At 42.0% G+C, this 18,147-nt stretch overlaps 2 protein-coding genes across 4 annotated transcripts in view; both read right to left on the reverse strand.

The window, feature by feature from the left end:
- The window catches only part of CUNH1orf21 (chromosome unknown C1orf21 homolog), a 219,401-nt gene that overhangs the window by 117,483 nt on the left and 83,771 nt on the right, over window positions 1-18,147 (reverse strand). The window lies entirely within an intron of this gene.
- LOC112828697 (ubiquitin-ribosomal protein eL40 fusion protein-like) lies at window positions 2,900-3,463 on the reverse strand. The gene has a single exon (XM_073900112.1). It carries the CDS (start codon window positions 3,404-3,406, stop codon window positions 3,020-3,022), a length of 387 nt encoding a protein of 128 aa, XP_073756213.1. The 5' UTR covers window positions 3,407-3,463; the 3' UTR covers window positions 2,900-3,019.

The raw sequence follows: 18,147 nt of genomic DNA on the forward strand, positions 1-18,147 counted from the left end.
AAGCCCAACTTTCTGCAAAAGGTGACATTTACACACTTACATCTTTTCACGGGCGACTTTTTTCTTCTGTAAGATTCTGCTGAGCACAAAAGAGTATCTTTTGTGAAGTACCTCGAAGAATACAGGTACTGTTACTTGGTGATGGAGAGAGCAGGGGGGTGGGCAAGACAAGGAGTGAGGGGATTGACGTTATTCGTTCCTTGAAAGGTAACAATGGAAACTGGAAGAGAGATTCACAATGGAAAATTATCTGGGGGCTTGATGTGCCTCCCCAGAAATGTTTCATTTGTGTGTATCTGTTCTCTCATCTCATAGCATGCTGTTCCTACTCTAGGGAGATGTAAAAGATAACTGAATTGGGGTGGTGCATATATCGGAAGTGAAGAGAACAGGAACAGGGACCACAGCTCAGAGCAGGTCGGGGAAAAAGAAACTAGAGCTCAGAGTTCCACGAGGACCAAAGAGGGCAGGAATAAGGGTTGGTGCTGGGGGCTAGGGAGAGAAATGGCAAGCAAGGGAAGGCAGGTGAGAGCAGACATGTATCTCCTCAGGTACCTGTGGCCTTCAACCCACTTGCTAAAAATGAAAGAACAAGTCATTTCTGAAGATCCCTTCACAATTAGGCTGAGTGAAATGAAACATGGTGGTTTCTATCAGATCCGAGGAAATGCTCAAGAGAAGAAGCACCGCACACCAGGACGTTTTGGAGTCCTGAAGTGACTCTCTCTACCTGGGCCATGTCCCACACCTATGCACAGCCAAGCACCGTAAACTAAAGAACAGAACCAGGTCATATTTTACTCCTTATAACCCTGTCTTGAAAAAGTCCTTACTTGCACAATACCACGTTGCTAAGCCTCAGAACACAGTTTCTGCTTCAGAACCTATAAACCTTGCATCCCATGAACCGCTTAGGAGGAGGAGCCTCTACTGGTATGTAATTCCACCCAACACTTCCACTGCCTCACTGAAAAACCTGCAGGTGAGATGCGCTCTAATGAAGACCATATTTAATCATCCCCCGAATGTACCTGGAACCTGCCCATATCGCCACCTCCACTGCTACCTCCCTAGTCCAGACCACCATCACCTCCTGCCTGACCCAGCCTTTAACCATCACCTGCCTCCCCTCTTGCCTTGTACAGTCTATTCCCATCACAGCAGCCAGATTAAGCCTTTAGGTTAAAACCAAAGTCAGACTATATCACTCCCTAACTCCCTAAACCCTCTCCCGGCTTCTATTTAGAATAGAATCTGGCGTCTGTACCTGAGCTTCAGGGCAACAGAGAGTGAGTTCATCACCCATCATGCTCCTGGCCTGAAGACCTCAGGCTTTTCCCTGGGACCCACCAGCAGGCTCCCTCTCAGGGAGTTGGCCTTGATGTTCCTTTGCCTGAATTATTCTGTTCCAGGGCATTCCGTGGCTTTTGTTCCCTTCTTCAGGTCTCTGCTCAAAAAGGTCAACTACTCAGGCAAACCTTCTCTGACCTATGCATTTAAAATAGCCACCCGTCCTTCTCTCTCCCTGTATTTTTTCATTGCACATATCCCCATCTGACCGGGTATTATCCGTCTCTCTGCTTAGTGTCTGTGTCACTCCCTAGGTTGTGAGCCAAATGAGGGCAGTTACTGTCTTACTACGTATTACATTCCCTAGTAAAAAGCCAGTTTATAGCAATGGCTCAATAAATATCTCTGAAATGAGTAACTGTGATTTTCAGAGTTCCATCGGAGCTAAAAGCATATTGTTTTTCATTTCAACACTTGGCAATTGAGCAATTGCATTAGGGGGAAACAGCCAAGGAACAAAGGAGGAAAGCCAAGGTCAAAACTCAAGGTCTAAACACCTTTTTTTTTTTTTTTTTAGGAGATTTCTTTCCCGCTGAGCAGGGAGCTGGATGTGGGGCTCCACTGCAGGACCCTAAGATCATGACCTGAGCTGAAGGCAGATGCTTAACCGACTGAGCCACCCAGGTGCCCCAGGGTCTAAACACTTTTAAATAAAGAAAGACTTCTTGAGTGAAAAAAGGCAACGAGAACTAAAAGATTAATGAAAAATATTGTGTTAAAAAGCAGACATAATAAATGCCAAAATGTTGGGCGCAACATTAAAAACAAAATCCTATTTCATGTATCATTTGATGGTATCTTCTTTGGTCAAAGATCAAAAAAAACAATGACATAGAGTGAAGCATGGGTGCATGTAGCTAGAAGGGAATTTAAATGCAATTCAGCTTGTTGTGCATGGGGTTTCCAAAATGGAAATGAAACTTAATTCAAAAAAGATCTGTACCAGTTTGGCTTTGTTTCACAATTTGAAAACTTCATCAGTTTCACAGATTGCTGTTATAGTGCTCTGCTTTTTCCAATTTGCCTTTACTCTTTTGACTTCCAGTCTTAACAGCCATGCACATAGCTTTTGAACTGTATTTTAAATGAAAATGTAAATATCCATTTACATAATAACTTAAGCACGGATTATTTTGTCTAAGGAAGTGAACTGTGCACATTGTGTCCCACGCACACTTCCTCCCTCTCCACCAATTCCTTTCCCCAGCAATGGCCTTTCTAGCTAAGAAATTTTATGCAATCTTTTAAAAACCATCCAAGACCATTCTTCAAATGTACTATTATGTTAGTGGAACATTATTTATGTATATATTTAATATTATGGCCACGAGACTTTTATCTCTTTGTTATGCTTTAGAATTTGATTTTAAGTTCTGACTTTCTTTTACCCTTTTGAAATCCAGCAGAACCAACAGAGTACATCTATATAAGTTAATAAACAAATCATACTCTGAAAGTGACCAGCCTACAGTAGAGTAGTTTTTGCCAAAGTCAGCAACCTGGGAAATTAAATGTTCTCTTTTTAGCCTAAATTTCATTTCAGACTATCTTCTTTTTTTTTTTTTTTACTGCTCCAGTCAATGAAAGGGAAACTTTATTGAGGCCCCAGGCCCTTGGGGCTCGGGCAGGAAGTTGCCCTGTGGGCAAAGGAAGAGCCGGTGGAGGGGCCTTATTTGACCTTCTTTTTGGGGCGCAGGTTGTTGGTGTGGCCGCACTTCTTCTTGCGGCAGTTGACAGTACGGGGGTGCAGGCGAGCGTAACACTTGCGGCAGATCATCTTGTCACAGTTGTATTTCTGGGCCAGCTGGCGGAGGGAAGGCTCAATGATGCCACCCCAGAGGCGAAGCACCAAGTGCAGGGTGGACTCTTTCTGGATATTATAGTCTGACAGAGTACGGCCATCTTCCAGCTGTTTGCCCGCAAAAATCAGACGCTGCTGGTCAGGCGGGATGCCCTCCTTGTCTTGGATTTTGGCTTTGACATTCTCAATAGTGTCACTGGGCTCGACCTCGAGGGTGATGGTCTTGCCCGTCAGGGTCTTCACAAAGATCTGCATCTCTGCGTCTGCTGGCGCGAATCCGTAAGGCCGCCGCCACCAAACCACTGGAGCACCTCGTTGCCATTTCAGACTATCTTCTATCAAACATTTCATTATTCCTTTCAAATAGCAGAACCCATGTATGTCACCCACTACTTCTAACAAAACTTTAAAACAAAAAGTCAGCAGAATGAATCTCATACTGACTAGCAGCCGCACAAGAGCAATGTAAACAAGCAACACTGGATGAAAGATAAACAGAAAACCCGCCAGCCAGAATGGAAGCAGGGATCATACCCCACACTTCCCGCTTTCTCACCTTCTAGCTCGCGGGAATGCTTTGAAGCTACAGATGATATTCGTGATTTTTGTTCCCAATTTTTTAGAAGAAAAAAAATGGTATCACCAAAGCCTTGGTCAACTTGGGACCATAAAGCTGGTAGCTGTGAACACTATCAGCCCCATCGTTTTTTTAAAAAACAACAACAACAACAACAACAAAGCAATATCATATATAGTATTTTCAATGACCCCATGGCTAAAGAGAAACCAAGAGCACAAAGTTGTGTGACCATAGTCTGGGGAACAGGTAAAGTGAAAACTCTGAACATTAGTGCTCAGCACACGATCACCTAAGTTCAACATACTCACTCCCAAGATGGAGCAAGAAGCTCACAGGTCACCTTGTAGCCATTATTCTACAGCAGAATCCAAATGCACCCGAGGTCTCCACCCACTAAGTCAGCAGCTCCTCCATACACTGGGTTTACTAGGCTACAGCCATTTGTTTTGTTTGTTTGTTTTAATGAAACCTGATGCAGCATGTAGCCTACTATGTTCTCTAGAAGTTACTGTACTGTGAAGAATTACTTACAGTAGAAAATCTGAGCACAACTGAGAACTCACATAGGATGGCTCAACTTCAAGCTGGTCATCTGTCAACCCTCACATCGCCCTGCTCGTTTCTCCTTTCTTTAAAAAACTGGTATGCTATTTATTTATTTGTTTACTTATTTATTAATTTATTATTTATCTACTATTTATCTATTAGAAAGGAGAGAGAGAGCACAAGCAGGGAAGAGGGGCAGAGGGAAGGGGGTTAAGAGAGAATCTTAAGCAGACTCCGTGCTACGTGTGGAGCCCAATGCAGGGCTTGATCTCACAACCCTAAGATCATGACTTGAGCCGAAATTAAGAGTCAGGTGTTTAACCAACTGTGCCACCCAGGCGACCCTCATTTCTCCTCTTTAAACTTTGAAAGGAAGGGTAAGACAACGGATAGGTTCCTGCTAGAACCTACCTCATAAGGTATTATGAGGATTGAATGAATTAATAAATAACAAAATACTTGAAATAATGCCTGCACATAAAAAGTATTCAATAAATAGACTTCTTTAAGAAAGTTTTATAGTTTATTCCCTTTCATAAACAGCACATTCATTAAAGTAAGGATCATCATAGTGTGTTTTGAAAAAAAAAACATTTATTTAATTGTTTTCAAAAACTTCCTTTAGAAAGAGATGTGGAATATTTGGAAACTACAACAGAAGCACAAAGACTCACTGGTAATCAGCACCACTCTGAGATAATCATTATTCACCTTTCCTGGTAAACACCTAGAGGCTTTCCTTTCAGTCCATGCACATATCTATTGACTATATATTGCCATTTGATAGATAGAGTCATTCTATATGTATGAGTTTCATACCCAGCTTTTTCAATTTAACATCAGAGTACTTAATACAATGAACAAATAGACATGTCCAGACAAGGAAATGAAGCATTTACTATGGTAAACTCTCTTATCTTTATATCCCCAAAGTCCAGAGTTTGGAATTATTTGATGCAATTAGGTTTTCACTGGGTTCAAGGAACTGCAGAGCCAGACAGAGCCAGACATGCTGATGAGTTCCATGCCTCTCAAACAGAGGTGCCCTTGACCTTCCTTGGGCTCAGATGTAGGTTCTCCAGACCCTACTCCACAGAGTCAGCTCAAGAGCAGGATACAATATGAGGGGGTATCTTCCCACCACTGTTCAATGGTTGTTTGCCGACAAGAACAAAAAGAAATTAGATGTAAAACATGGCTCATGACATCTGTGTGCCTTCATCAGAGCCCTGTAGTTCACTGTCATGGGATGATCCAAGTCGGTACTGAGAGCCATGGGCCAGAGGGCTGCCATCCGCACATGGGGAGCAGGCCAGGGTTGAAAGGCCTCCCATCTAACAGGGCTCAATATGTCAGTGCTTGATGAATGAGAAAGGATGAGGTAGGTGATGCAAGGCTTTGTTCTTCCATTACACTGAAAGTCCCTAGAACAGAGGAACTGTATCTTGTATGTTTTTAAAAAATCCCTTACTATGCCTAATGGAGTGCCTTCCTTGCTTCCTCTTTCAAAGCACACATTTGTTCACTGAAGTTCTTAAGTCAGACATACCTGAGTTCCTGACCAGATTCCAAGTTAACATATTACCTGTGTACACTTAGGCAAGTTATGTAACTTCTCAGGGTCTCCACTCCCTCACCTACAACTGGGCGTAATAGCCCCCCGGGTAATTGTTATTGTTATTAATATCCATCCATTATTATCTAACGACTTATATGTTGGGCACTCGGTTATGTTAGGCAAGAGTGGTCTGTGATTAAATTATAAGCATTATCTTCAAGGAACTCACAGTCAATGATCATAAAAGACTGATGATTTACTGAATAGTGGGCTAGATTTTTCTCTAAGAAGGAAACATCTTTATTTTCCCATAATATTTTCCTCTTCTCTCTACCCCAAAAGCAGCCTGTATTTATTTTTTCCATTGTCCACAGTATTTGGGGACCTGTTGTGCCAACAGACACTTCAATGTAGCACTTTGCTACACATATTCAAGTCTCTGTTTCTTGCTGAATTATTTCCTGTGCATAAATGGTGTCAATTCTAAAATAGGATGAACGCTTTATGGGCAAGTCACCTGATTCTGCTTCTGTTGTATCCACCACCCACCAGCTCACAGGTTCTGTTCATAAACATGGATTCAACTGGAACCATTCTAACCTTATAACTGGCCAACCAACAACCGCTGACTGGGGATTATTGCTTTAGGAGTTACTAATAGGATGAAGCAATTTTCCTCACTGTTTGGAACATTGTTATCAGAAACACAATTAAACTGTGACACCAATTTATGATCACAAACTACTCACCTAGAAATATTTAACAGCTGAACTCTTAGGAACAATGGGTGGGTGGGTGAGTGAATGGTAGACCTCACCTTGCTCTGGCCCTGGGGGATGGACATGCCATTGCTACCTCCCATTGTGTCTCAATCCTCCCCTCTAAAGATTGCCAAAGACTCAGGGCTTATCTGCAGCAACAAGTTCCTGCATGCTTCTAAGTGAGTAACTACTGCCATGTTGTTGTCTTTATTTCACCCCATGTGAAGAATTTACTTGTGACATATGACGCATATAGAATCTACTTTGAAGACACCACCAGTGTGCAATAATAAATAACAGAGTCATGTTCTGATACTCACATGGGACAAACACTACACCATCAAATTCTGTCTCAGCTGGTTTGATGGTGTTTATACAGTCTTAACATGTATAACACTCCGGGATTAGTGTTTCAGGGTCTATGATTATTAAAACTTAGGTGAGGCTAACCACTTAGATAGCTTAAGGAATTAGCATCAGATCTTCTACACTGCCTGTCCAGCGTTTTCTAAATTCTCAGCCCACTCTCTGATCTCTGATATAATTTCGATTCCTGTACCGCCTACTTTTCAGTGAACTTTTCAGTATTTGGGGGTAAAATTACAGTGTAAAATTTCCAAATATTTAAGACACTTGTTCTGATGTGAGATTCTCTAAAGTTATTTCCCCACTGGATTGGTAAAGCTACCCAGGCTCCTCTTGACATACCTGGTGCACAATGCACCCCTGAGCCTTTTCACGGATGCTCAGCCTCTCACTTCTGCCCTACCTCTGTTCTTTTGTCTGTTACTCATCTTTTAAGACTCAGCTGAGGGGCGCCTGGGTGGCTCAGTTGGCTAAGCATTTGCCTTTGGCTCAAGTCATGATCTTGGGTTCCTGGGACTGAGTCCCGCATTGGGCTCCTTGCTCGGCAGGGAGCCTGCTTCTTCCTCTCCCTCTGTCTGCTGCTCCCCCTGCTTATGCTCTCTCACTCTCTGTCAAATAAATAATAAAATCTTAAAAAAAAAAAAAGACTCAGCTGAGATCTTAATCATCCTCTTTAAGAGTCTTCCTCCACTCCTGCGATAAGAGACCCTTCTGCATGATCATCATATGATGCTGAGATGCTTATATGTTGCATCATGATCAGTTCCTAAAAAACAGGGACCAGGCCTCCTTTATCTATATAGTCTCAGTGCCTAGCACAGTGCCTACGCCATGTGAAGTAGTCGGTAAGTGCTTAGTAGAACGAACTGCTAGCCAACAAGCGCCTTTGATCAGACTCCATCTGTTTACCTGGGCAAACAAATCTATTAGTCAAATCCCTGTTGCCCTGTGGCTATTTCCAGTGATAGAACTTTCTCCTATGGGGTAGAGTTCACATTGCTCTGAAAGCACAACTGCTGGCCTTCGGAAAATGGAAACATAAAATTCTATTTATCAAAATAAACAGTTGTATCGAACGATAAATGTTGACCATCAAAGATTTAAATCACATAGAAAAATTCTAAGAAGAAATTAAGAATCACCTGAGACTTCACAGGAGACTTGCCATTGTTAATGTTTTGGTGAACAGCCTTCCCAAACACTTTTTTAAATATACTTACACATTTTACATATATTTTCAAAGTTTACAAACAAGATATGCTGTAAAACCCTTTACTGTTTTCATTTATTAACACGTCGTAGACTTTTTTTAAATCTCAATAAATACAGAGTAGGGGCGCCTGGGTGGTTCAGTCGGTTAAGCGTCTGACTCTTGATCTCAGCTCAGGTCTTGATCTCAGGGTCATGAGTTCAAGCCCCACGGTGGGCTCCACACTGGGTGTGGAGCCTACTTAAAAATAAACAAACAAATAAATAAAGTACCTTAATCTTTAATGGCTATATCTGATAATATGTTTCATCAGTGAGAAAGACCCTGGAGTACATAGGTTTGCATGCTCGTCCAACTATTTCCTTATGATAAATTCCCAGAAGTGGGATGGCTGGGGGTGAAGGGCATGCTCATTTACATTCTATATATATATATATCTATAACTATTTGGTGCCCCCCCAGATTCCCAGTTATAGCGTGAGATAGATAGATGCCCATTCCTGCCAATTTGAGTGGTGAAAAAGGTTTTGTTCTGCTTTCTTTGGTGTCGTTTATTTGATTTCTAGGAAGCTGAGTATCTTTCTGCCATGTTTATTGGCCTTTTGTATTTTTTCTTTTCAATTGCTTGGTCATAAACCCTGTTCACTTTTCAGTTAAAGTGTTATTTCTTTCCTTATAGATTTAAGAATCTTTTAATACTAGTCTTATTAATCTTATCTATGTTATGAATATTATGACATTTGTCTTTTAACTTAGTTTATGGCAGTTTGTTGCTGTGCAGAGAATTTTACATGGTCAAATTTATCAACTTTTCTTTATGGCACTGGATTTTGCAGCATTACAAACCAAAGATGATAAAAACACTCACCCATATTTTTTTTCATCCATATTTTTTATAGTACTTTTATGGTTCCATATTTTACAGTTCAATCTTGATTCATCTGGAAAACTCTAATATGGAGTGAGGAGTTAAGGAATTCAATTCTTAATATAAGACTTATAAATAAAGTATTTTTAAAGAATAAAATGTGAATTGAAATAGTATCTAATTTGTACATCTTTTTATTTGTTAGTTATGGATGCATTTATTCAATTACAATCACTGAGGGCATCATCTGTGTCTGTTGCCTCCTGGCCTCTCCACAGTGCTTCATAAAGAAATGTCCTTATTTCTATAAACACCCTCACTGTGCATGATAAACCCAGGAGTAGGAAAACGCTACGGTGTATTGTGCACACACGCATGCGTGCACCTGTCTGCACATGTGTACACACACAGAGATTAATGTGTGATAAATGAAAATATATTTGTTAACTTCTAGGATGGCACTATTTTTTAAAACCACACTTCTATAGAAACAAGGCACAATATTATATTCACCACTCAAATCATATACTTTAGTCTTCTGATTTAAAGATACACACATGCTCATGTACACTCATATCTTACACAGAAGAGAAGCTGTTCTAGGTCGAAACAGAACAACAAATTATAGGAACACAAATATTTTAAAAATACATAATAAAGAAATAAGTATTATATGGATAACTGATAAACTTTTAAAGTTTGGAGAATTACATATCTGTAATAAACGGGTTTTGCTTCCCCAGCCCCCCAGCATAATCAAGGAAAACTAAGGCTGCTAAATCAATATTAACAAATGGCACTCACACAGTGCGTATTATACAAGTCCCATTCTATACACTCATACACTAAATCTCACAACAGTCCTCTCTGAAGGCAGGTAAGTACTTGTTCTCCCCATATTATACAAATGAGGAAACTGAGACAAAGAGAGTAATTTGCCAAGTTACAGGTGGTTGAGGAGCTGAGCCAGGATTTGAAACCAATTTGCCAGATTTCAGGCCCATGCATTCACCATGACTGTGAATTTCAGGTCTCCTGAAAATAGCCCTAACAACTATAATAGAGCCTTCAGATAACCTGGGTTAAAAGCTGGGGCTGAGCTCAAGCGGCCAGTTAGCAGTTACTTCTCAAAGACTCCTGAGCAGAGGCTGGTTTAGATGTAATAGCAAAGACAGATAGCTCATTCCTGAGAGGGGGATCTCCCTTAGTCAAGAGTTTGCATCCTCAGTTCTAGCCACAGCCCTGCTTCTTTAGGTAAGTGAACTGGTGTGGCTCTTGGCTTCATTCTCCTTTTGCATCAAATGGGGATAGCAAGAGAAACTGTAGAATATGAGTCTAACAGCTGCTTTGATATTATAATTCAGGGGCAAAAGAAACAGACACATTTCTGGCTCTGGGTGCTGAGCCGGTCTCTGCAGAGGACAGCCAGGTCCCAAATGAGGTCTAAGCATCGGGCAGGTGCAGCCAGGGAAGCACTGCCAGGTGGGTGGTACCAGGCAGGTGCTGATGGCAAAACACATCCTTTCTGCCACACCAGCCAGGATTCCAGGAAGAAGCCATTGTTTTTGAATTTCCAAATTCTGTGATGTCACTCAGGAGAAAGTAACTCAGAGGAGAAATGCTGTGGGTCAAGAAACCCTCCCACCTTCTCTTGTGTTGCTGAGTCACTTTTTGAGAACCTCCTGCAGCAGAGAACAAGCCTTGTGCGCAGCTCCAGTCCTCTGTGCCTTTCACTGGATGGTACCAGAACCATCTCCACAAGTTCTTTCTTATTTTCTGCCTGAAAAGGGGCTCCAGGCAGCTCTAGAGAAGACCAGGCCCCTGGGGAGCAAGAGAGCAATTGAAGGAAACCCTCTAGACATAAAACCACAGGGACACCACCAAGGGCCCTGCCTGCATGTCCCTGCCAATAGTGTCTGTGAACTCAGAGGCTCCCTCATCCTGCAGTCAGGCTGCCTTGAAACCATAAGTGATAAATAGTCCTACTTTTCCACTTCTCTCTCTATATAACATTCAACAAACAGGTTCATGATACCAATGGCAAGGGAAGGAAAATTGTACTCGGATTTTTTTTTCTTAAGATTTATTTATTTGAGAGGGACAGAGAGGGAGAGAGAGAATCTCCAGCAGACTCCTTGCTGAGCACAGAGTCTGACCCGGGGCTCGATTTCACGACCCTGAAATCATGCCCTGAGCTGAAATCAAGAGTCAGACGCTCAACCGACCGGGCCACCTGGGCACCCAGATTTTTCTTTTTTTAAATATGGAAAGTGTTATGCTAAGCAAAATAAGTCAATCAGAGAAAGACAATTATATGATTTCACTCATGTAGAATTATACGATTTCACTCATGTGGAATTTAAGAAACAAGACAGAGGATCATAGGGGAAGGGAGAGAAAAGAAAATAAGACAAATCAGAGAGGGAGACAAACCATAAGAGACTCTTAACTATAGGGAACAAACTGAGGCTTGCTGGGGGGTGTGGGGGGATGGGGTAACTGGGTGATAGACATTGGGGAAGACACGTGATGTAATGAGCACTGGGTGTTATATGCAACTGATGAATCACTGACCTCTACTTCTGAAACTACATGTTAACTAATTGAATTTAAATTTAAAAGATACAGAGTTTTCTTGACTTTCTGTTACAGGAAATTCTTCCAAACAGAAATCCAGACTGACTCTACCTCAGCTAGATTAGATTCTGCATCACAAGACATTCTAGCATGGTATATTTTGAGGTGGGTGAGGGGCAAGAGTGAAGAGGTGGGGCAAATTTATTCATATTTATAATCGATGCTTGGGTGCTAATTATGCACCAGATAATGTTCTGAGTGCTTTCCATTGTTAATTCATCTGATCCCCCACAGGACTCCCAGTGGTGGATTCCACTATTATCTCTGTATCGTAGATGAAAAAACCTGGGCACTAATGAGTTAAGTTACTTGCCAAAGGCAATACAAGAAGTGGGGAAGCTGGAAGAAACCCCAGCAGAGAGAGAACTCACAATCACTGTTACGTGCTCATAAAACAGACTTGTCTCTTGTCAAAGCAACAAGCAGCTATCAGAATGGACCAGGAGCCATTTGGGCACCTTCTCTGAGCCAGGCACTGGGCTAAGCACTTTTACTCTGGAAGAGTATGATGAAACCCCCTGGCCAAGGCGGGCTGACTTCTATAATTTCGCGAGCTCCATGTACACTTCAAGCCATTGAGACCATTGTGAGGCTCAGCTCAAGACACTGTGGAGTCTTCAAAGACTAAAACCCAGGGCTAGGTTCCTCACTCATCTTAATTTTTTTTTTCCCCCAGCTTTCATGACCATGACCTGGCTCTATCACAAACCCATCAAACGGTTCTCCTGCCCTTAAGGTTCTTTACCTACTCATTGAAAACAAAACAAAACAAAAAAGGCGGGGGGGGGGGTGGGGGTGGGCAGAGAGAATGATTTCTTCTCTGATCTTTGGGAAATAACAATTTCAGAAGTCAACAGAAGCTTCCCTAGACCAGCAAAAGAAGTTACGTGAGAGGCAGCTAAAGACTACCACTAATTAGCGCAGAGAGATGAGCAAGTTAGAGTGTGCTCTTCCTCATCTGCTAAGCTGCTTCCCCGTCTCTGCCTTTCCAGCTGTCCTGTTACCCCAATACCCTGCTCCCCCACCTGTCTCAGCCTAACTAACTCCTTTTCTCTTGGATTCCAGAATAAGTAAACTCCAAAGCTGAAATGGGAAAGAAAAGGGAGCTCTAAACACCAACACTTCCTTTCAGGGACTTAAACCAGCATCATCCAATAGAAAGATAATGTGCCGGCATTGGTGGTATAGTGGTACAGCTATAGAAGCACAGCTGCCTTCCAATAGAAAGATAATGTGAGTTATGGATGTACTTTAAATATTTCTAGGAGCCACATTAAATGTGCAAAAAGAAACTGATTAAATTAATTTGAATAATGCATTTTATTTAACCCAACATATCCAAAATATTATCACTTCAATACATAATTAATAAAAAAATCATTAATGAGCTATTTTATTCTCTTTTATACTGTCTTTAAAATCCTGTGTGTATTTCATGCTCATAGCATATCTCAATTAGAATTAGGCATATTTCACATGCTTCATAGTCAGAGGTGACCAGAGGCTACTGGACTGGATGGCACAGAGGTAACATCCTTTTACTGTCTCACAAACACAAATGCAGATTAATTTTAATTAATCTTCACTTCATGCAATCAGAAATCACTGCAGAAAGAAACAGTGAATTATTAGTTTCCTTCAACTGCTTTGACTTTCTGAATGAATGTGATATATTCTCTTATGTAATCTTCCCATAACCTGTGAATTTGGTCCCTACAGTATTTTAGATGGGTAACAGATTGGATAACAGCGTCTCTCTCTCTCTCTCTCTCTCTATCTCTCTCTCTCTCTCTCTCACACACACACACACACACACACACACACAGACAAGCCTGTTATATGTTCCCAATTTGCAGAGCTGAGCATCAGCACTTAACTGAAGCTACACAGCAACATAGAGCCCAGGGGAGACAAAGTAGCCAAAATCTTGCTTTATAGCTTCCCTTTTATATTCAGTCTTACACTGCTATTCCGGAAGAATTTACTGTCATAATCTAAGCACCTCCACTTAAGGGATATTTATAAACCTCAGACTCTCTTGGCCCTTCAGCCAAACTCGGCCACCTAGTGATATGGGGAAGCTGGTGCTGGCAGAGCCCAACCGGATCCCCAGTCTCTCTGCCTCCATCTCCCAGGGTTCTGGGAACTCAGGTTTCTCTCAATACCTACAGTCCGTGCCTTTAATGGGCTAACCAGCTCATAAGAGAGATGACACATAAACACAAATAATGAGATGAGACATATCAAGAAATAATCCAAATATGTAAGTATGTAAAAAGGTATTCTGGGATGGCAGGAAAGCAATACTTTCTGAAGGTATTAGAAAAGCTTCACACAAGTTTGGGTGAAGTTTGGAAGAACAGCAGGATTTAAAAAGATGAAGGCAAGAGAAAGGGCCCAATGCCCGGCAGAGGTCATGGCGTACCAGAGGCCCTGGGAGACAGGTGTGTCTGAGGTCACAGGGCGAGCTTCCAGTTTGGCTGAGGAATAGCAAACATGAAGGGCAGAGTGTGAAACAAGGATGCCAGGGTGGCTGTGAGCACTCTGTGAGGCCTTGCATGTTCACTGCGGATTTAGGATTTTACTGGCTAAGAACTAGGCACCACAGAACGTTCTGGAGTAGGAAAATGAACACGGGCAGAGGAGCACTTAGAAAAACCTGACAGATTCCGACAAAAGCGCAAAAAAAAATGGAGAGTTAAAAATGAACAACAACAACAACAACAAAAATCCAAGAAGAAAACAAGCAACCAGGGAGGCTCATGGAGCTCAGGTCGGAGGGCACTGCGCTGTTCTGGGCGATGGGTTGTAGCAACTGCAGGAAAAGAGCCTCTGAGGAAAACTGCAGGAGTCACAGAAGCTGGGAACTGGAAGAGACAAAGGCCTCCAGTTTAAAGCCTTTTCAAGACTAAAGCCTATATTCCTGGAAGAATGGTGGGGCCCGGGCAAATAGTACAGTCAATATAAGTAAAGAGCTTTCTCCCCTTGGGGTGGGCTGCAGAAGAGATAATGATCTCAGGTCTGACATGTTAACTTCCCTAATAATATTAGGCTTGACTCTGTTATGTGCACCTACTTTAATAGTCTAAGTTAATGGCTGTTGAAAGAAATCCAATAAGCACTTGGCTTTCCTTAGAACTTGCTTAACTAGTTCATGATAACTTGAACCTGTTGGTCACTCATTTGATGCAAGCTGGTTTTGGCAATCTGCTCAGCTGTCCTCCAATTGACCTTGGTAGATCTGCTGACCACTCTTCACATCGGCCCTGATCGCTGGGAAGGAAAATTCCAATCTGGAGATGGAGATTTCTGGTCTGGATTTTACTTCTCAACAGGCCACATGGATGTGAGGCACAACTTAGGATCTGAAACTTTTTATGCTTCGGTATTTAAAGGGAAAGAAAATCTACAGGTGAACGACAGTGATAAAGTTCCTTGTCAATGACCTCCTGAATTCTATGAAATCTAGGAGTCAAGATGCTCTTTTGTCACTTAATCCTCTATGGTGGAGTATTCTAGACATATTCTGTCACACACATTTGGAGCGGTCACTCTCCTAAATAACTAAAACATCAAGGAGACCAAACTGCTTCTTAAAAATGGAAATTAGCATTTGTAAAAACACACTGTTTATCAATGCTCCCCAGCATGTCCTTAGAAGCTATGAAATTAAATTCACACCTTTAGGAAAAGGATCGAATGTGTGTGTGTACACACACTCAGAGACACATACTTCAGCACCATCCCCAAATATGCCATCCTTCACAGACTTTGTCAACTCTTCAACAACAAGCAGTAATAACATTTTTTAAACATTTAAAAACGGCTATGAAAAAGTGAGCAAGGCAACTTTATTCAGTAAAAAACAGAGCAGTGATTTAGAAAGCAGACTCTTAACTGTCCAGGTTGGAATATAATCCAGTCATGGGGTTCTCACTGCCTTTCTCAGTGGTTGAGGTAACTAGTCTCCAAAGATGGCCCCCAACAATTCCTCAGACTCAATAGATGGAGACCTCTAGCTCTCTCAACTCTGGGATGGTCTTATGACTTGCTTTAATCAACAGAATGAGGCAAAAGTGACATTCTTGGACTTCCAAGGCTAGGTCTTCATAGGCCTGACAGCTTCTACTTCCTCTCTTAGAAACCAGCCACCTCGTGAAAAGTTTGACTTTCTAGCTAAGAAAGAGAGACTTGAAGCCATCTTGGTTACTTGAGCCTCACTGAGCTCCCAGCTAAATGCCGCTACCTGGTTGAGTCCAGGCAAAAACAGCAGATGAACCCCAGGCACCCCACAGAATTGTGATAAATAATAAGTCAATGCTTGTTTCAAGCCACTAAATGTGGAGTTGTGATACGGTAATAAGTTACTGAAACAATGGGTGACAAAGATATCAAGTGGGTAAAAGTAAGCCAGATCTGCCAGTTACCTGTGACCATCTGTGATCACATTTGGTGCAAACTAAAATTTAAGTGGAGAAACACAAATAGGACCTTCTCTTGTCCTACACGTACTCTAGCATTCAGTAACACTAGGATAATGGCACTGATGTTCAAACTGCCCTCTGACAATTCTACCCCCAGAGCCCTGTGGGACTATCAAAAACCATCTCCCTTGACCGGTTCAAGAAGTTCTCTCCCTCCTTGTTCTGCTGTATCTAACACCATGCCACAAACCCACAAATGTTTATGTTAGAAAGAGTAACAAGATGATGAATGCTGGAGTGAATAAAACTTCAGTATAAGTATTAGGAGGCTGGAAAAAAGCTAACGGACTGCATGAACCGCATGGAGCCGCACAGGCAGCAATGACTAGGCAGGCTGGGGGTGGACTGAATTGTTCGCCCCAATTCTTGACCTTTCTCCGCATCCGCACCCTCGTCACAAATGCACTGCCGTCAGGTGGGTTTCTCTGCCTCTTGTCTCGGAGCCCGTTCATGTGACTTGAGTTGACCAGAAAAATGATGCTGTGCCAGCAATAAGCCCAAGGTTAAGAGGCATCTTGTGTATCGCTTGCACTTTTACCCTTCTGCAAAAGAAGAGCATGCCCCCCTCTCCCCTCCTGCGGCTCACTGGTCCCAGGAGGAAGATGAGAGACATGGAGCAGAACCACTCCAGCTGACTCACCAACTCATGATCAAGAAAGACATGCTCATTGTTGAATGCCGCTGAGATCTTCAGGTTGTCCAATACCCAGCGACAGCTGACTAATAGAAGGCTCCTTTATTAGATGCCAACTTTTGCCAAATACACATAGTACTTTAGAATAATAGAAAGTCTCCTCGCCTATAAAAGCTGAAACTGAATTACCAACTGGATGGTTAGGTGGTCTCATTGCGGGGCAGAATGTAAGTGCAATATACTGAATATCACTGATTTTTGCCCTTACAGTCTATCTTTCTAGACTGTAATTTGGTATTCAAAGTTCTCTATAATTTAACCCTAACTTAGTTTTCTAGCCAATTCTCTCTCACTTAAACTTTATACTCCATTCCAACTGGATTATTTATAATTCTCGAGTAAGTCTCACATTACCTCTAGCCTTTCTTCATCCAACAAGTTTAGATTCTTCTGGTCCTTTAAGGCCAGGTTCAGATGTCCCCTCTAGAAATCTGCTCTGATCCCACCTTTTAAGGCAGTCTCTCCATCCCCTTGACTCTTATCATGATGTATGTCTTTTCCTTTCCTGGTGTTTGGCTTATTCTGCCTCATAAAATTTCCTCATCCTCTTATTAAGTCTAGGAAGGGAGGTTTACATATTATTTACCTCTGTACCCTCCATGGCATTTAGCAAAAGGTCTTGGCATATCCTGTACAGGCCAATGCGATTCTTTTGCATTTAAGAATGAGTGACCAATGGGAGGCAGCAGGGCGCCAGGCATCAACATTAAGAAAAGCAACATGGACTCTGGAGTCAGAGAGACCTGAGTCTGTGGCTTCCGTAGCTGGGCAACTTGGGACCAGTTAGTCTCTCCTGTGCTTCAGCTTCCAAATATGTAAAACTGGGATGACACATCTTTCACAGGATTGTTGTGAAAATTCACCATGAAAATGAATGTATAAATGCTTTTTGCATGTTTAACATATGGTGGCAGCTCCATTAATGGTAGCTCTTGTTACAAAAATGATAATGACATAGAATATCACGCAGAAGTTAGTTTGAACAAACCCTTGATACTAGATTATGTTCTCTTAAAAGTTCAGTGTTCAAGGGTGACAGAATGACGCTAGTTCCAATGAACTGTTTTCCCAGAAACCGGTCTCAGTGATCCGAAGTCGAGTTTTTTTTTTCTTTTTTAAGATTTTATTTATTTATTTGAGACAGAGAGAATGAGAGAGAGAGAGAGAGCACATGAGAGGGGAGAGGGTCCGAGGGAGAAGCAGACTCACTGCTGAGCAGGGAGCCTGATGCAGGACTCGATCCAGGGACTCCAGAATAATGACCTGAGCCGAAGGCAGTTGCTTAACCAACT

Source organism: Callorhinus ursinus, unplaced genomic scaffold (assembly GCF_003265705.2).
Source record: "Callorhinus ursinus isolate GAN/ISIS: 27379988/994484 unplaced genomic scaffold, GSC_fseal_2.0 scaffold13, whole genome shotgun sequence".
Lineage (NCBI taxonomy): Eukaryota > Metazoa > Chordata > Mammalia > Carnivora > Otariidae > Callorhinus > Callorhinus ursinus.

Excerpts from the sequence above, each read along its gene's own strand:
- LOC112828697 (XM_073900112.1), bottom strand. The coding sequence starts at position 3,406 with ATGCAGATCTTTGTGAAGACCCTGACGGGCAAGACCATCACCCTCGAG.